This window comes from Nelumbo nucifera, chromosome 2 (genome assembly GCF_055504915.1).
Source record: "Nelumbo nucifera cultivar China Antique chromosome 2, China Antique-T2T, whole genome shotgun sequence".
NCBI classification, from domain to species: domain Eukaryota; kingdom Viridiplantae; phylum Streptophyta; class Magnoliopsida; order Proteales; family Nelumbonaceae; genus Nelumbo; species Nelumbo nucifera.
Window position 1 is genome coordinate 39,843,122 of NC_142650.1, and position 17,385 is coordinate 39,860,506.

The 17,385-nt window shown below is 37.1% G+C and overlaps 1 protein-coding gene across 7 annotated transcripts; it reads right to left on the minus strand.

The window, feature by feature from the left end:
* Nucleotides 1-5,743: 5,743 nt before the first annotated feature.
* LOC104599178 (protein SHOU4-like) lies at nucleotides 5,744-16,981 on the minus strand. Of its 7 annotated transcripts, XM_010261603.3 has the most exons (8): nucleotides 16,610-16,750; nucleotides 16,376-16,523; nucleotides 14,797-15,012; nucleotides 14,538-14,634; nucleotides 13,523-14,467; nucleotides 8,575-8,730; nucleotides 6,388-6,599; nucleotides 5,744-6,208 (listed from the first exon to the last, which is right to left on the minus strand). In XM_010261603.3, the coding sequence occupies exons 4-8, from the start codon at nucleotides 14,604-14,606 to the stop codon at nucleotides 6,016-6,018; spliced, it is 1,575 nt and encodes a 524-aa protein (XP_010259905.1). In that variant the 5' UTR covers nucleotides 14,607-14,634; nucleotides 14,797-15,012; nucleotides 16,376-16,523; nucleotides 16,610-16,750; the 3' UTR covers nucleotides 5,744-6,015. The 7 variants fall into 7 exon arrangements, with proteins under 7 accessions (XP_010259905.1, XP_010259904.1, XP_010259902.1 ...); XM_010261602.3 differs by lacking the exon at nucleotides 14,797-15,012 and having other exon boundaries at nucleotides 16,741-16,981; XM_010261600.3 differs by lacking the exon at nucleotides 14,797-15,012 and having other exon boundaries at nucleotides 16,610-16,741.
* Between the last annotated feature and the right edge of the window lie 404 nt (nucleotides 16,982-17,385).

Consider the following 17,385-nt stretch of genomic DNA (forward strand, 5'->3'; position numbering starts at 1 on the left):
AAACAATGCCCATACCGAAAAGGCCATTTTTTACCATAAAGTGGTAAGTTAGGGATTTTTGGAAAATATAACAGTGATGTGATGTCACATGTGAGCAGTTTATGATGGAGTGTTAACGTAAGGGAGGTTTTAGGCAATTGTCAGAAACAACAGGGGTGGTGCAAGACAATGGTTAAACAGTAATGGCATAGTTAGTTAATTAGCCAAACTATAAGGGTAGTTTAAGAAATTTTCTCATTGAAAAAATAAGTGTAATAAACAAGAATTATTTTTATTGATGATGAAAATGAAATAAATAATTTAGAACTAATCAAAAATTGAATTATTTTATTGTTAGCAAAGGTCAATAGTTCAACTTTTGGGTCAAATGCGTTAACATTTAATGTCATAAATAAATAATAATATATCAAAAATACATAAATTTTGTAAAAATAAAAACATTCAGGCACATGTATAATATCATATAACTATTATATTAAACAAAAAGTTAGTGTGACATATTAAAATTATCTTTACACACATAAATACAAAAAAAAATTATAAATAAAATTGAACACATCTATTTATATTACTATTAAAAATATGAATAAGATTATAGAACTTTCTTTTGACTAAAATACTCAATTTTGAATTTAGTCCCTATTTAATTATCATATTTTGTAAATTGAACTACTAGTTTTTACCTCATTCAATTCCCTCTATTTAAATCTTACATTTTTTTATAAATGAACAAAAAAGATACACCAAAAAGATAAAACATTATAAAAAGAAGAATCTAACCAAGCAAGTAGGCCTATCAATGATACTTGAAACTTCACAACTTGATCTGATTGTCACATATTTAGATGAGTTGTTTGTATAATCAGATTTGAATTTTGCAATCTACATCTGATTAATAATAAAAAACAAAAATTAAAAATATATTTATAGAAATTTTTGGATACATTACTACTATCATTATCATCATTTAGAATTGCCATGTGCAAAGCACATGCACGCTTACTATTTACATAAAATGTGGCTACCAATATTTATGTGACTTGTTTTGAGTTGATTGAAAACTTGTGTTGATAGTTGAATTCTTTAAGGTTTGAATTGATGTTTTGCTACCTAGATATTTTGAATTTCTACAGATTGGGTGGTACCTCCTAAGAGTGTTGTGACCATTAACTATTAGATACCAAGATGAGAATTAGAAGAGAAATTAGGGTTGTTGGAATGTTAGAATGATGAAGATTATGAGGGGTTGGAAGATGAGGGGGAGGGGTGGGATCATGAGGATGAAGAAGAATTGTATTGTGATGAGGAAGATGTGTTAGGGGAGGTGGTGATGCAGAAGGGGATGCTAAGGGTGTGGAAGGGGGTAGTGATGGTGGTGCAAAAGGGGATGGTGTTGAGGGTGTGGAAGGTGATGGTGATGGTGATGGTGGTGCAACAATTGGATGTTGTTGAGGATTTGGAAGTGGGTGGTGATGGTGGTACAATAAGTGATAATAACAAGGGGAATGGGGTTAGAGGGGAATCCAATGATCTCTCTGATTATGAACCAATACGAGTGACTGTGAGAGTCTAGGTGAGGATGAATTTTGTTTGAGAAGGGGCAATCAATATGATGGTTTTGAGTTTGATTTTTCCCGACCAAACTTTTCCAGCCTGAAGGAATTTAGACATGCATTGAGACAATTACTATGTGGTAGAGGTTATTGAGATTAGAAGAAAGAAGAATGAGAAGCATAGGTCTATTAAGGTTGTATTTGGAGGATATATTCATTCTTTATTCATGATGGAGGCAGTTTTACTGTAAAGACCCTTCATGATACGCATACTTGTCTTCGAGTGACAAGAAATAGAGAGTCAACCAACACTTGACCACAAAGATTGTGGGAATTTTACAGGTTGACCCAAACATGCCAATTCATGTTCTTAGATCTGAAGTTTTTTGCATAGATCCTTCATTCCCAAGTTTGTTGTTTTTCTTATTCTTTTTCCTAATGGATTTATTTTTTATTGATTTTTTTTTTTGCATAGATCAAATCAACTACATTGTTTCTTTTCTTCACAACATTTGGATGACCATAAATCTAATGCCCATTATATAGATGGTTTTCATATGAATAATTTTGTAAGAATGCATTTTGAAACATAAAATGTAAAATGTTTATAATTGTTAGATGATTGATTCTTATCTTATTTAACGCTTAAAAGTTAAAACTTATTGCTTACAAAATTCTATTTTATGGATATTTGTACCTTCCATCATTCTAACTTGGTATATTACATGTTATTTTTATCATTTATAAATTTTAATTATTTTTTTTCTTAATTTTTTAGGCTTACGCCTCATCTTTTTGAGCCACTACACCTCAACTATGCCTTTAGCCTTTAAAACATTGTCAAATCCAAAAAAAAACTCACCAACATGGTCCTTGGGCAGCATGACAATAGATCTTCCAAGAGTACTCATCTGTCTCCCCTTCCCTGTATTTCCCAATCACCTCGCCCCCTCGGCACGGAGGAGTATGAGGTAGTCTCAGTGTCTTTTTCTTGTGAGCCCGTCACCATTGGCGCTATGTAATAGATGACAGACCTTTCCTGTGTGATTGAGGCTAGGGGTGGATTCGAGCTTAGCCGAGCCGAGCCGAATAGTATGAGGCTTGAGCTCGAGCTCAGCTTGAGTCAAAAATTCATAAGTTCTAGCTCGATTTTGAGAAAAATATTTTATAAAAATAAAAAATTATATATTAAAATAATATGTTTTATTTGATATTTAGAAATTAAGAATTATAATATTTTTATTATATATATTATTTTCTATAATTTTATTATATATTAAATATATATATATATATATATTCGAGCCGGCTCGCAAGCCTCATGAGCCGAGCTCTAGTAGACTCAAGTTCGGCTCATTTCATAATCGAGCCAATGAATTGGGCTCGAACTTGATTGAAACCGAGTCGAGTCAAGCTCGAATAGCTCATGAAAAGCTTGACTTGTTGCCACCCCTAACTGAGACGGAGGTATCAAGTGAAAGATAGTCAAGCTTGTAGGAACTATTCACCTATAAGACTTTGTCGACTGGTTGAGTAGTGTAGGAAAGTTCTTTGATTATAAATTTGTTCTTAAGGATAAGAAGGTACCATTGGTCACCCTTAAGCTGCAAGGTTGAGCCCTAGCTAGGTGTGACAACCTTTGTTTGTCAAACCCGTCATTAGCAAGGTAAGTCCAAAATCAGAACCTGGGAGGCCATGCTCATTCCCCAAAATTACCATCAGAGTTTGGAGTTCACATCTGCGCCCCACAATGCCCCACAGCACATCCCACCTTGTATTAGAAATCCAATGGGCCTTAGGCTCCCTCCAAAGATTAAAATGTTTCTTTATTTTCTTCTTAATCATCATCTCCCCTTAGAGTTTCCTCCTTTTCAGGGGAATCCATATTGATGATGCTTGTAGTTTTTGTGGTGACAATGAAAATGTGGGCCATATTTTTTAAGATTGTTCATTTTCCAAACAATAAGTATGGTTGACTGATAATTTGGATAATGGTAGATTTAATGCTAATTAGGTGAGAGAAAAATGTGCTTCCATTCTTGGGTTTATTTGAAAAAGTAAGAATGATAAGGTTTTCAGTGACCAAAAAAAAAAACATTTCTCCCCCAGTCATTCTAGATCATGCACTTAATTTGCATTTGGACACTCAAACAAGTCTCAGTCTCGATAGGGAGATGATGAAAGGAAAAAAAAACACTAGAATCATGTCTGTTAGAAACACCCAAGAGGTGATAAGATTAAAGCTAATTTTGACACTTCCCAATCTTTTGATGGCTCTTGAATCATAGATTGTATCGCAAGAGATAAGTTTAGGAAAGTTTTAGAAGTCAAAACCTACTCTTGGTTCTACTTCCATTAATTTAACTGAAGCCTGAGTAGTTTGGAAGGCTCATAATATTGCTTTTAATTATAAGGATTCTCTTCTAGTCATATTGTGTCTCAAGAAGAAATCTGAAGTGTGGTGGAGACTAAAGACTATTATTGAGTGTCAGAGATCTTGTGAGCAGTTGGACTGCGGGGTGATATATCATCATATTTTCCGTGAAGGTAATGAAGCGGTGGACCGGGCTTCTCGGGAAGTTCTAGCCTTCTGATTCTCTCCTTTTTGTAGTTCTGACTCTCCTTTTTCCTTAGCTGTAATTTGTTGGAGTGATTTCTGGGGTAGAGCTATCCCCTGTCTTCTTGTGTAGCTCTTCTTACTTTTATCAAAAAAAATGCTTAAATAAAAGGGGGTGTTATACTCATACAAAAGCTCAAACTAATGACTAAATTTGAGAGAAACAAAGGATAGAATAGAAAATTAGATAAAGAATAAAGGTTTTATTTTATTATATAAAAGTTTGAATTTAGACCTATTAATGAATTTACATGATAAAATGAAAATTTGTATAAATAAAAACGGTATTATAAGTATATGAAAATTGGACCAAAGGGGATGGATTTATATATAGAAATAGATATCAAAGTGAAAAATAAAAGAGTTTTGACTATTAAAAAACTTTGGATTCACGATTTTTGCATATCCAGAATTTTGTAGGCCTGATGCGGGCCCGGGCTTTTCGAGCTAGGCCAGGTCGGGCTGAAATGATCACCCCTAAGCCCCACAATGACTCAGGTATTTTAAGGTTGCATCTGGTAAGAACACATGTTTGTATTGAAAATAAAGTATATATATTTTTTTTACAGTTTTCATTCAAAATGATAGCAAGGTTCGCTTCCAAAAATGGGAAGCAAACTTAAAATGTATCAGTGCAAAACAAATCCAAGTTTACTCCCAGATGTATTCTTCACGGCTTTAAAAACCGACCCGGAAACGAAATCATTCTAGTTACCGATTTCCAGGTCAGCGGTTCAACCGTCCGGGTCAAACGGTTCGGACGGTTTGCATATTAAGGCAAATGTTTATATGAGATTTGCCCTAATATGCAAACCTCGTAAGAGATGTTGGCTAAGAAAGCCAAAAAGCAGAAGGAAAAAGGAGAACTGTTATCTGAGAAAGAAAAAAAGAAAGAAGAATGAGAGGAGGGAAGAAGAAGGAAGAGGATGAGGATGATTAGATGCTCACCGGCGACGGCGGCAACAAATACAGATCTGAGATCTGAGTTTGTGTATCTGAGTTCTTGGATCTTGTGTCTTCTTCTTCTTCTTCTTCTTCTTCTTCTTCTTCTCTTTGTGCTAGATCCCAGATCTGAATTCGTGTCTCAGACTGAATCTCAGATCTGAATCATCTTCATCTGAGTTCTCTTTGCAACTTTATATTACAAACTGCTGGCCGGGTCGAATGAGTCGATGGTTCAACCAACCGGGTCAGCGGTTTTTTGACAAAGTCAATGGGTTTTGACCCAATAACGAGTTAGGGGTGAAACGGAACCGATTGTTCAAACGGTTTCCAGACCGAACGGTCCGACCATCCAGGTCAACGATCATTCAAAAACATTGATATTCTTTGACCAAATTTGCATTTACATCGGCATATAAACTTTTTGCACTTGTACCAAATGCAACCTAAAAGTCATTATGCTGAGTCTTTATTTAAGTTAGGAAATCGAATTAGAAAGTGGAGGTAACTGTGTACAATAAAAATTGCTTGACTTGAAATATTTAAGACCGTCGATATACATGTGGGACTTGGGAACACGTTCAGGTGTGTCTGTGTGTGTGAATGAGAGAGAGAGAGATTCTACTCAATATTTGACTAAACACTTCTCCGCATAGACCCAAAGCCAATCACCTCTTCAAACAACTCAAGTTCTCTGTTACAATAATGAAGCCAGCTGAATTACAAAAGCTTTCAACCCCTAAAAGAAGAAAAGAAGACACAGAACTATACAACAAATTAAGAAGGAAAAACACCATCTCATCTTAAAAATTATCACCATAATCATCATTGCCACCGTTGTACCAACAATCTAAATTTTGGAAGGGCACTAAAAAGGAAAACACCACTTCCCAATCCCTCTGGTTACACTGGAATGACATCAATCTTTGATGTGTCTTCACATCTCAAAACAATGCCATCAAGGCTTGCTGGTAGGATACATTTGACCCACTGGCATCCTGTTGAAAAGGGTTCAGGGGGAGGAACGATCATGAGCACATTATCATTCCTTTGAACAACTCCCATCACACTGACAGTGCTGCCTTCCTTGATGTACCTACCAAACATAGAACGAACAACTTAACTACTTACCAAACGCCAGCTTGGGGATTCAGAATAAATCAACTGTTTCTTTTTTTTCTTGAACCATTTTCCATAAAGAAATGGATCCACATTTTGTCCAAGATAAATAATGTACTTGATTAAACCAACAGATGCAAGAGTTGGAACTTTTACCCTTCTTTCATGCGCATTACACGATCATCACTTGACAGATTCCTCTCTCTTAACCACCTGATAAATTCTGGAGATAAGTCTCTATTTGACTGGTTGATTTCAACAACAACAGACTCATCAACATATGGTGTCACTCTGGCACCATAGCCAGTCTTGACCAATGCTCTCAAACCAGACTGGAAATCAGAAATATAGAAGTCGACCACATGCCTCTGCCAAAATAAACAGAATGTGTCAATGAAGGCACAGATTAACATCAACATACGGTGTCACTCATGCTAGGTCATGTTTCTCAACAAGAAAAAAAATTGCTTCCAATAAATAATGCCCTCCATGTCAACTGTAACAGTGTAACCCTTAAAGAGGGGAAGGGCATATAGCAGATACAGTTCCCAGCTAAAGCCATTTTCCATAGATATCACTTGGATTACAGCATAGACTATGTGCAGACATGGAATTCACAATAAAAACTTGTGTTTAACATGGACAGACAGACTAGATTCTAATTGTCAAGTGTTTATTTAAGAATTTCTTTTTTTTTACTATTTCTGTTCATTTAGCAAAAGTTAAAGACCAAAGAAAGTAAAACAATTGAACTAAGGAACTTCAATGTGATCCTATTTGAATGCCTCATAGTAGGGGTGATCATTCTTGGCCCAGCTCAGCAAGCTCATAAATTTATGGGCCTGGGCCAAGGTCTTTGTGTGCAAGCCCGGCCTGGCCCAGGCCTGCATTAAGCCCAGAAAATTCTGGCGGGGCTTGGGCCTAACACTTCAAGCCCAGCCTGGGCCCGTCCCAGTCCACAATATAATATAATATATATTCTTAATTCTTAAATGTATAATATTTTTATATTATAATATATTATATTATGCATTATATAATAAATTATATACTTAATATTATATATTTTATATGTTATTTGTATGCAAATATATTTTATTTTATATTAAACATTTACTTAAGGTTCAAAGTATCAATACAGGGCGATACACCGGTAGGGCGTATCGGACTGTATCAGTACTCTTTTTTCTTTTTCGAATCTGGTTCAGAGGGGCCGGTTTAAGGCTGGTCTACCCCCTGAACCACTTGCCGACCCGAAACACCCCCTGTAGGGGCATATCGGGAAGGCTCCAATACGATACATACCGGCCGATACAGGCCGATACATATCGATACTTTGAACCTTTCATTTACTATTTATATAAAATATAAATTTTTTAACACATATTCATGAATTGACACGTGTCAGCACACGAGTCAACTCAGGTATGAGATTTGTCCTAGGCATGACCTTTCCTTCGTTCCCATTCTTGAGCAATGTGGGACTTGGGACAAAACTCAATGGCAACACTCACTATTGAATGTTGTCTCATGTCCCACATTGCTCAAGAATGGGAATGAAAGCCACCCTGCCTCCATCTATAAAAGAATAAGCCAAGATAAACCAAGCTTACGAATTAAATGAGGCCCATTGCCTTTATTTTTGTGCAATAGGCCCAAAAACTAGTCAAGAGTAGCCTAGTTTGGGCTTGTGCAATGGTTTTTTTCATGTATTATATATTATTTTAATTTAAAATTTTCAAAATAATTAATTTTTTCATTAATCCCAGAAAGCCTATAAGCCCAGCCCGGACCAGGGCTTATAATTTAGGCCTGCGGTGCAGGCTGGGCCAGGCCTGGGCCTAGGCTGAAGCCTTTTTTTTCATGAGTGCTAAACTTGGCCCATGATCAGCCCTACTTCATAGGCCATCACCCCCATGACGTGGCAATAGAATGAACAATCCATGGGTGGCATTTGCATATAGAAAGGTGCAAAGGACTTCGATTTCCAAATTGATGAAACACAAACAGTATGTCCATTTTTACACTTCCATTCAAAAATAGCAGAACAAGAACAGATTTTTAAGTGTGTAGGGCATTATGAAGCAATTTGCCACAAGTACTTACTATAGAATGAGAAAGATTGACAAAAAGAAATAATTCAGACATGGAAGTAAATTTATCATGGAAATTATCAAAAAAGAGTAAATTTATCATGGAAAACTGGACAAAGGAATTGGAGAGGAGCAGGGATAGTTTATTATAATAATTGTAACCTTATCCTTAAAAGTAAAATTAATTCCAACAACCAAAAATTATTAACTCGTAAAAAAGAATAAATTAGCAGCAATGAAAAGAACTCACCTCAAGTGATCGAAGCCCCCATGTAAAATGGCGATGTGTAGTATTGGCAGCCTTTGAATCCCATCCCCGGTACTCATATAGACTTGTGGATGTATAAACACATCTGGGAACCTTTTGGAAAGATGACTCAAGGGGTACATTTCCACAGGTAACCACCTGCATGAATCACAACCCATAATAGCTTGAACAATGTATATATGCCATTGAATGTTCGTGGGTATTGGGTAATTGCAAAAAGATAGAAAGGAATATCAACAAGTGTAAACTTGGTAACTATTTTGAGAATTTTCAACATCAGGTCCAAGCATCATACTGTAAACCTTTCAAAATTAGGAAATAGTCAACCCAGGCCTGCCCACACCGCACCATTGCTAGAAACTCAACCTACCAACCACTAAACAATTTACAAAGAAAAAAAAAACATATATTTACTACCACAGAGACAACTTGATATGCCATCAATTATACTTCTACAGGTCCAATGCCTATTGATCTTAAAAACAGGTCTTAGTCTAAATAGATATTTGCACCTTTACCCAATACTGATCTTATTCACACCACCTTCATCCTAGGCAACGGGCAAAATAGAGATGTGCATCCAGAGTCTTCTGTGATAGAAGAATGCTACTTACGCTAAAAGGAAAATTTTAGAATACAGTTACAAGGCCAGCAATGTTGTCTGAAGAAAAGTGTTTCCTCCACCCCTATTTCTTCTCCTCCCTTGTCCTGTTATCTTCTTCCAGAGGTTTTGATTTCTAAAACTCTCAATCTAGCCTCATCATACTTCATGTTTCTGTTTCCTATTGTCATCGGTAGCTCTGCCTTTCCGATGTTCACTTCCACCCTACCTTTGAACACTTTATTCCTCCACCTACAGCCTCCACTAACATTGTTAGGCTCCTGTGCCACTGCCAAAAAAGAGTTTTGGCTCGGATCTAAAACATCCAACCCATGACTGAGGTCAAACTCTTGCGATTTCACCTCAGCAAACTCCAATGGTCCTCTCATCTTGTTCGACTGTATATTCCTTCCTCTTCTTTCCTTGAAAATTGTTGTCGTCTTCGATCGTGATAATCTTCTTTCCTGCTTTGTATCTCACTGTCAGCCACACCAATTTTCCGACAAACTCTCCGAATCCAATTCTTTTATTTCTGCTTTTCTTCTAAATATTCCCCTCATTACCTACAGCCTTTTTACTTAATTTGGCTTCTTAAAATCCTTATCGATCCTTTTCAAATGGCGAACCCCACCACTAATTTCTCTCGGCTGACCACCCCTGGCTCCTTATATTCCTTTCCTTCTCCTCCATGTAGACTGCATCCGCCCTTGAATCTCAAGTCACCTGACCCTTAAGTGGCTTACGTGCCTCCCCTTTGTTTAGGTTAATTACTCGACCCAGTTCATTTATCTGGTTCCTCATTGAGGCAACTGGTTTGGACATGACCAACCCCTTTTTCTCCTTAGAAAGTGGTCCCCACATGGGATCTGGCATGGCCCCAGATTTTAAAGCCTTGACAAATGATTTAATGCTCATTTGCTTATCTCCTCTTCCAAAGGTATTTGAATTATTTTCTATAGAAGGGAAGACCCCCGCTGGGCAGTTAGGAGGCTTTTTGGTTTCCTTCGAGCCTTGGCTCATCTGGCTTTTTAGCTTTCATCTTTTCCCAATCCCCCTTCTTCTCCCACATCCATAATTGCTTTCCTATCACCAAACGGCACAATGGATGTAGGCTATTTAAACTTGTGTTTCTTCAACATACACTAGTATTTTTTTCCCAAGTCTGCTACGTCTCTTTGGGCTGTAAGAACTAACCTCTAGCTCCAATCCCCTCCTCTCTCTGCAAACACCAGCTTCTGGTTTTTCATCGAGCAAGCCAACTGAGGCTTTGTATCAACCTTTGATTGCTCCTTTCTTGACTGGGACTCATTAGGTACTTCCTCCCCAAAAAAAATCCCATGTTTCCTTCCATTGAGCTTCTTCCTTTAGCAGCATGCCAGCATCAGTTCCTACAATTTCTCTACAAAAGCCAGTCAGCCACTTCTTCCTTTACCCTCTAGAACACACAAAAACTGTCTTCTATTATCACCGAATTGTTCAACTATAGCTACAAACCAACCTTTTGTATTTGTACTTTTGCTTCATACTTCCCCATTACGCCCAATGAGCACTTCCAACCTTGTTTAACAGTGTAGGAAGCTCCATAGACAAATCCTTTGAGCCAACTGATAGCTTCTTCAACTACGAATAAGGAAGCTCTCTTGTCTTCTCCGATCTTAATCATTGTAACTCCATTACATCTTTCCTTGAACAAGAAATTCTTTGCTTCAATCTCCAGATCCCTTTTCCATCGCACCATCAATGGAAAGTGTGTGCTCTCCATTACATTCCTAATCTCCCAGTGATTTTCTTTTTTTTGAAATGGAAAGATAATTCAGTAATAAAAACGAGCCGTCCATTCAAACCGAACAGTCGAAACATCGACCCGAAAACCGGTGGCCATAATGATTCCGTAATTTTTTGCTTGTAATTTTTGTTGTCAATGGACCGTCCATTCGAACCAGACGGTCAAACCGTCGACCCAAAAACCGGATGGTCAAACCTTGTTTCAATGAAGAATTTTATATATATATATATATGAAAGGGAAATACTGCCATTTGGTGAAAGGGGAGACCACCCCTTATATATATAGATTTCCTTTTTAATTATCTTTAAAAAGATAATTAACGTTCGTTTTATTAACATCCCTCCTGAGTTTTTGACACAAGGATGACCGTTCGTTTTGTTTACTCATTCAAATCAACGGCAGAGATGGAGTGGTTACACAAAAAATCGTGTTTGTACAACAATTGAATGGCTACGATGGATCAATCTATCGAACTCAGTAGTGGGGTCTACCTGGGAGGTATCCAAGGGAAGGTCGAAAAAATATCAAAAAAGTACAGACAGGCCCAATGCAGATTTCTGTCATTTGATCAGAACAGCATGGTGTCTCTAGACACTTCTATATGCGTGCCACCTGACAATAGTGTACTGTCACTGTAAGCTTAGGAGCTAAGCACATGGACTAGACCTAAACGACCAGAGAAAATATCTGAAATGTCAAGCTGATCATTCTATTTAATTTCAATAACCTGATGCAGAAAGCTACCAGGTCCAAAATTACCAAATCACCCTGAGGTTATCTGAACGTGAATAACAACGAATCCGAAATGAATGAAAGAGGCAAGGGTAGACCTGGAATATAGAAACTATGAAAGGTTTCGGGCAGTTCAACTTTTTTTTCTTTTTTGATATTTATTTTAATATAATATACAGTGTGGTTTATTGGGTTCAAGTCTGTAAGAAAAGGAAAAAATATTAAAAGAAAAAGGCACCATAGACCACAGTAGGCTGAGACAAGTGGCAGAAAATTCAGTAGTTTTTTCTTTTTTTCTTTTGTAGGGGAAGGGGGTTTTAGAAGTTGCAGAGATTTCTCCGATCTGGAGGGAAGTGGAAGGACAGTAGCTGTCTGGGCAGCGAGCCTACCTCAGTTCTGGATACAAGAAGGAGCCCAAGCCCTCCTACATCTACCTCAACCCTGTCTTCTTCCTTGGGCGGAGGCGGCAGCTCAACTGACACAGCCAGCATGGCGGTGGTTTCCGATAATCCTCCACAGAAATGGCCACTGGGCCGCAGCGCCATAGATGACTGGGATGGATGACTGGGAAACGTAGAAAGGATAGGATCCAAGGAGGAACTTATTAGAATGAACCTAGGAGTATAAAATGAGGGTAAGTAGACTAGGATGTTGGGGCACGTGTAGAGAACATTTACATCACCAATAAGAAGTAATCTGTTACAAGTTGAAGGGGCTAGAAGATCCAAGGGGAGACCAGAAAGGTCATGGGTTGGAGTAGTGAGAAATGATTCAAGGGCCCATAATTTAAGAATGGATATGGCATTGAATAGAATGGAATGGTGAATAGGATTCCTGCAACCAACCCCATATAGTTGGGAAAAGGCTTAAATGATGATGAAGATGATACTAACAACTTAAATATATATAGAAAAGCAATTTTACCCCATTTTCAATCCATATATACCATATATGAAATTAATATAACAAAGTCTTATTATAACAAGGGTTTTAAGACAAAAGCCCCTTGAGAAAAATTAAAACAAAAAGAAAAAAAGAAAAAACAAAGTAGAGAACTAGGTACAAATTGAATTGATTCAAACAGCGTGAATCCTATGCATCATAAAATTCACAAATCAAACTATAAGATTCAAATAATAATTGTAATATTTTTCAAAAGAGGATTTACGTGTAAGATATGAATTGGTACCCTTGGGATTCACAATTTGAGTCTTGAATTTTATCATAAATCATAAGACTTTGACAACTATAATTTGTTAGAAAGCAGGATAACCCACTAAGTAAGAGAAACAATCTCATTTTCCATGGGCAAAGATTACAAAAGGGAACCTTCAGTTCTTAACCTTCCTCACTTCTGGTATTTAACATAAACTTTAATAGACTAATGATAATTATTCTTTTCCTATTCTTTTTTATTTTAAATTTTCTAATTTAAATCTCTATTAAATAGCCGTTAATATTATTTAACAACATTATTAGAACTATATGGCAGTGCATCAGATTGCCCAAGGTTGTCTAAAAAATCAGTAGTGATTGTGTCAGTATCTAATGTACATAGACCTCTTCCATCACTCCTTCAGTTTCTCCTTTAACTTCCTCTCCTAGGGGAAAGGCTGAAATGAATGGAAAAAATCAGAGTTATAAGTCCTTCCTTTTCTCCATGGTATCTTGAAAGTAAAAGCAATTTTCTGAATCCCATGTTTTTCCTATCCATAAGTACAAATATTTTTTAAAACATTAAATAAACAATCAAGAATAATTCTTGATTGGACAGAAAAATTGTGTCAGCATTCCTCAAGAAGATACATACCCCAGAGACTTTGACATATTGCCCATCCTTTGCAGTTCTGAGCTCTGCATCTGGATAGTGGGCAATGAAACCCAGGATAGCTCTTCTTCCACAACAAGTGTTCCATGTGAAAAGTGCAGCAACAGCACCAAAGAGAACCACAACAACAATGAGAAGAATGGCATTGTGGACAGCACCAAGAATAAAACCACCTGAAATGAAACCCATCACAAACAACAAAATCATGGACCACAATATTGGCTTTGGGAAACTCCCCTTAAAGGAGTAGTCATCCTCCTGGCTAAGATTAGTCACAGCCTGGTTGTGAGCAATTGAAGTGCTATGTAGCTTGACTGATCCCATAGAGTCCAAAGGACCAGATACCTTCCGAGGGCCTCCAGATGAATTTAGTGGGCCTGAAGAAATAGGGCCAGATGTAATGAGACCAGTTGCAGGGAGTACTGGTGGAAGAGGACCAGAGTTCTGGCGTACAACTGGAGTCATTCCTCCAGATTGAGGACCCGAAGATTTCTTAACAGGCTCCCCATGTTTATTAAGTGGTCCAGAGTTGGATTTCTGCCTATTTGATCCTCCTGTTACCAAGGAAGCTGAGCCTGGGATCCCACCAGAAGTTACAGGACCTGATGTAGAATAGCTTGCACGAGCTGCAGCATTTGGCATGATTGGTCCTGAGTGTGATGCTGCACCTCCGAATGATCCCGTCCTTGAAGGAGCATTAGTTAGAGGTCCAGACTTCCTTGACTTGGAGCCTTCTACATGAATATCAAACATCTTTCCCAGTTCTCCTGACTTTTTGATATCACCACCAGTGTAGGGCATGGCAGCTGAGCTCATTGTCAGAGGCCTTTCCTTTGGTTGCTCAGGACGGCCTGATACATAGAGGCCATTACTGAGCTGATGGGATGGGAATCTGGAACCCATCTTTACTTTGTGATACCAAAGGAACTGGCAAAAATAGTCACAAGTTCAATGCAATTCCAACTGATACAGTTATAACCAATGTACAGGACAGTACCAGCATGATCACTGTAAGGTATCCATCTTTAACATCATCAGCATGGTAGTGATGACATCCCAATGTCATATGTCCTTATGTAATATTCAGAATTTATCTGAAAATAAGAAATACATTCCTGTCAAAAACATGTTCTTTTTGGTAGAAAAATTAAAATGATGGCAACTCAAACAAAAAACAGCAATAAAATTAAAAACCAGTGGCTGCAGCATGAACTAAAAAGAGATGGAAAGAGGAAAACTGTGTCATCAGCTCCTACCAGAACTGAAATATCGTCCAGTAAACTCTTGACCTCAGTAACCATTTTTTCAACTTCAAATTAATGTATGCTTGTCCTCGGATTCCAAAACCAAGGACAAAGACATGGGGGCAACAGCAGCAATTAGGCTTCTCCACAAGACCGAGTGACCACTGCTCTTTCATTCAAAGACATTGAAAACCAGCTTTGGGAAAAAACTTGGATTATGGGAGCTTCCTATAAAATAGGATACCATACCTTGGTCAAACCGTCCCAGCATCATGTGAACCATAATAATAGCTTGGGAATAGATAGCCTATCTCCTAATCTTACTGCTGACACTGGTTTACATTTCACATTTAAGCAGTGTTTCATTGACTCTCCTAAATGGATGAAGTATCCATGTGTACATGCATTGTAATCTGACATTCCATGGGTTCTTAAATGGCACTTCTATCTAACATATCTTTGCTTATTCAACATAAATAAATAATGAATGCCATTTTTCTATAAAATGTTATTAAGTAACAAAGATAATATTTTAAACCTTTTCTTTGGCTTTATAATGTTAAAATTTACACATTTTGGGTGCAGACTCCCATGCCTATGTCCATAAAACATTGAATTTATGTGTAAAAGATTCTTAATTCCAGATCAAAATACACAAGAAAATTTGAAGATCGAATGGGAACCTGTATTCCAAATTTTCAGTGAGATATCTAAAAATCCCAACATAAGTCAAAATAAAGGGACTGAACAAACAAAACAAATATTCATTTAAAAGGTAATAACTATGCAAAATTAATAACACTTTTGTTACATGAAATAAAACACAGAAGCCACAACCATCTGAAATATGACGTCAGTCCAACCTTAATGTGAAACACTTCCAAACATCTAGGATCTGAAAAGCATACCACCATTCCATTTTCTATATTAAAAACTAAAATGGGGGAGTAATCTCCAAAATCAACGGCCTCAGACAGTTAAACCTCAGTGTGTCCCCAGACGGAATTAAAAATCCAGAATACAAACCTAAAATCGTGAAACCAATTGCATCCGGAATCCCATTTCTAGTAAAGCCACTTAACATAGCAGAATATAAACTTTTTTTGAGAAAAACTAAGATTCACATAACTCAAGGTCAAACGCTGCCAATATCAGCTGTCTTATTTGTAAACCAAAACATCATAATGAGATAGATCATAGGCAATGTAACTGCAAATAACCGCAGAAGTCCACCAATTCCAAATCTGGAATTCTAAACAAAGAACCCAAACCCCAAATCAAGAGACACATTACATACCCAACTTTCCATGTCCCTAATACATATTCAACTTTCCATTTCCGCAAGAGAAAACCAAAATGTGAAAGATCAGAAACCCTAGAAACCACTAAATTCAGTGAAACCTAATCAACGGCAATATCTAGAATCAGAAACCCAGACTTCAAACTCACGAGATTCACTCCTCAGCCAAACAACTGAAACGGCACTACCACAGACGCCATATTTTAGGTGTGATTTACACAAATGTACCATTCCCTACATCCAGAATCCAAACCAAAACCTAAATAGCAAGCAGGAGCAAAATGTACGTACATTTCCACTTTGATAAAAGTGAATGGAATGAGAAAGATCAGAAACCCTAAATCAGGATTTAGAGCGGTAGTAGACAAGTGGAAGAAAGAGATAACGAAGCAAATTATAGCAGAAGAAAAAACAATAAAAATGGGAGCGATTCGCACACCTGCAGGGAACAATGAAGTCCAAATCAGAAGATATTGAGACACACAGTCAATCAAAGTTTATAATACATAGTCTGCAATGAATTACCATTGCCATCTAGAGAGATTTAATTTGGTTGTTTCTTGTAAAAAAAATCTCCAAGCAGAGAGAGAATAAACAGAGATAATATATTTCAAACAAAAAAAAAAAAAAAAAACAAGTATAAACTATAAACACACCTTCCACCTTCCCTTTCTCTGCAGTTTTCTAGTCTTTCTCCCACATGAGTGAATCAAATACCCCTCATTTTGCTACAAAATGTCGAAACTGCCACTGCCTGTGCCATTTTCGAATTTTGTGGAAGCTGGGTTCACTCCTTGCAGCATCTTCGCTTCACAGCGAGAGCATTGACTGTGGTTAGTTTGTCTGCCGTTACCCATGGAAGGGTGAAAACCTTAACCGCAAGAAGCCAACAATGCCCTGGTTTTAGTTTTTCCCTCTCCTGAAGTTTGGCAAGAAGTACCTCTTTTACATTTTTTGACACAATTGCAAGTAGACCTTATATTAAAATCTCCTAACAGATCCCTTATACTCTTATCGAGGCTAGTGGTGGCAATTGAGTGGGTTGAGTTGAGTTTTGGTTTGTATTGAGATTAAACCCAATCCATCTAACCCGCCAATTTATTAATGACCCAGTTATATAAATTTAAATGGGTTAAACTCAATTGAAACTCGTCTTGATCTAACCTAACCTACCCAATTCATTAATCTTATATTTATGTACTTAAAATTAAAAGTTAACTCTCTTTTAATAAATAAATTGGCCATAGCTTGATAGTAATAGTAGCTATTATTAATACAAGTGGTGAATGTTCAAATCTCAT

Excerpts from the sequence above, each read along its gene's own strand:
- LOC104599178 (XM_010261605.3), bottom strand. The coding sequence starts at position 14,606 with ATGACATTGGGATGTCATCACTACCATGCTGATGATGTTAAAGATGGA. Across the intron at positions 14,468-14,537 it reads ACCTTACAGTGATCATGCTG|TTCCTTTGGTATCACAAAGT; the intron begins GTACTGTCCTGT and ends TATTTTTGCCAG. Across the intron at positions 8,731-13,522 it reads AATATGTCAAAGTCTCTGGG|GTGGTTACCTGTGGAAATGT; the intron begins GTATGTATCTTC and ends TGATTCATGCAG.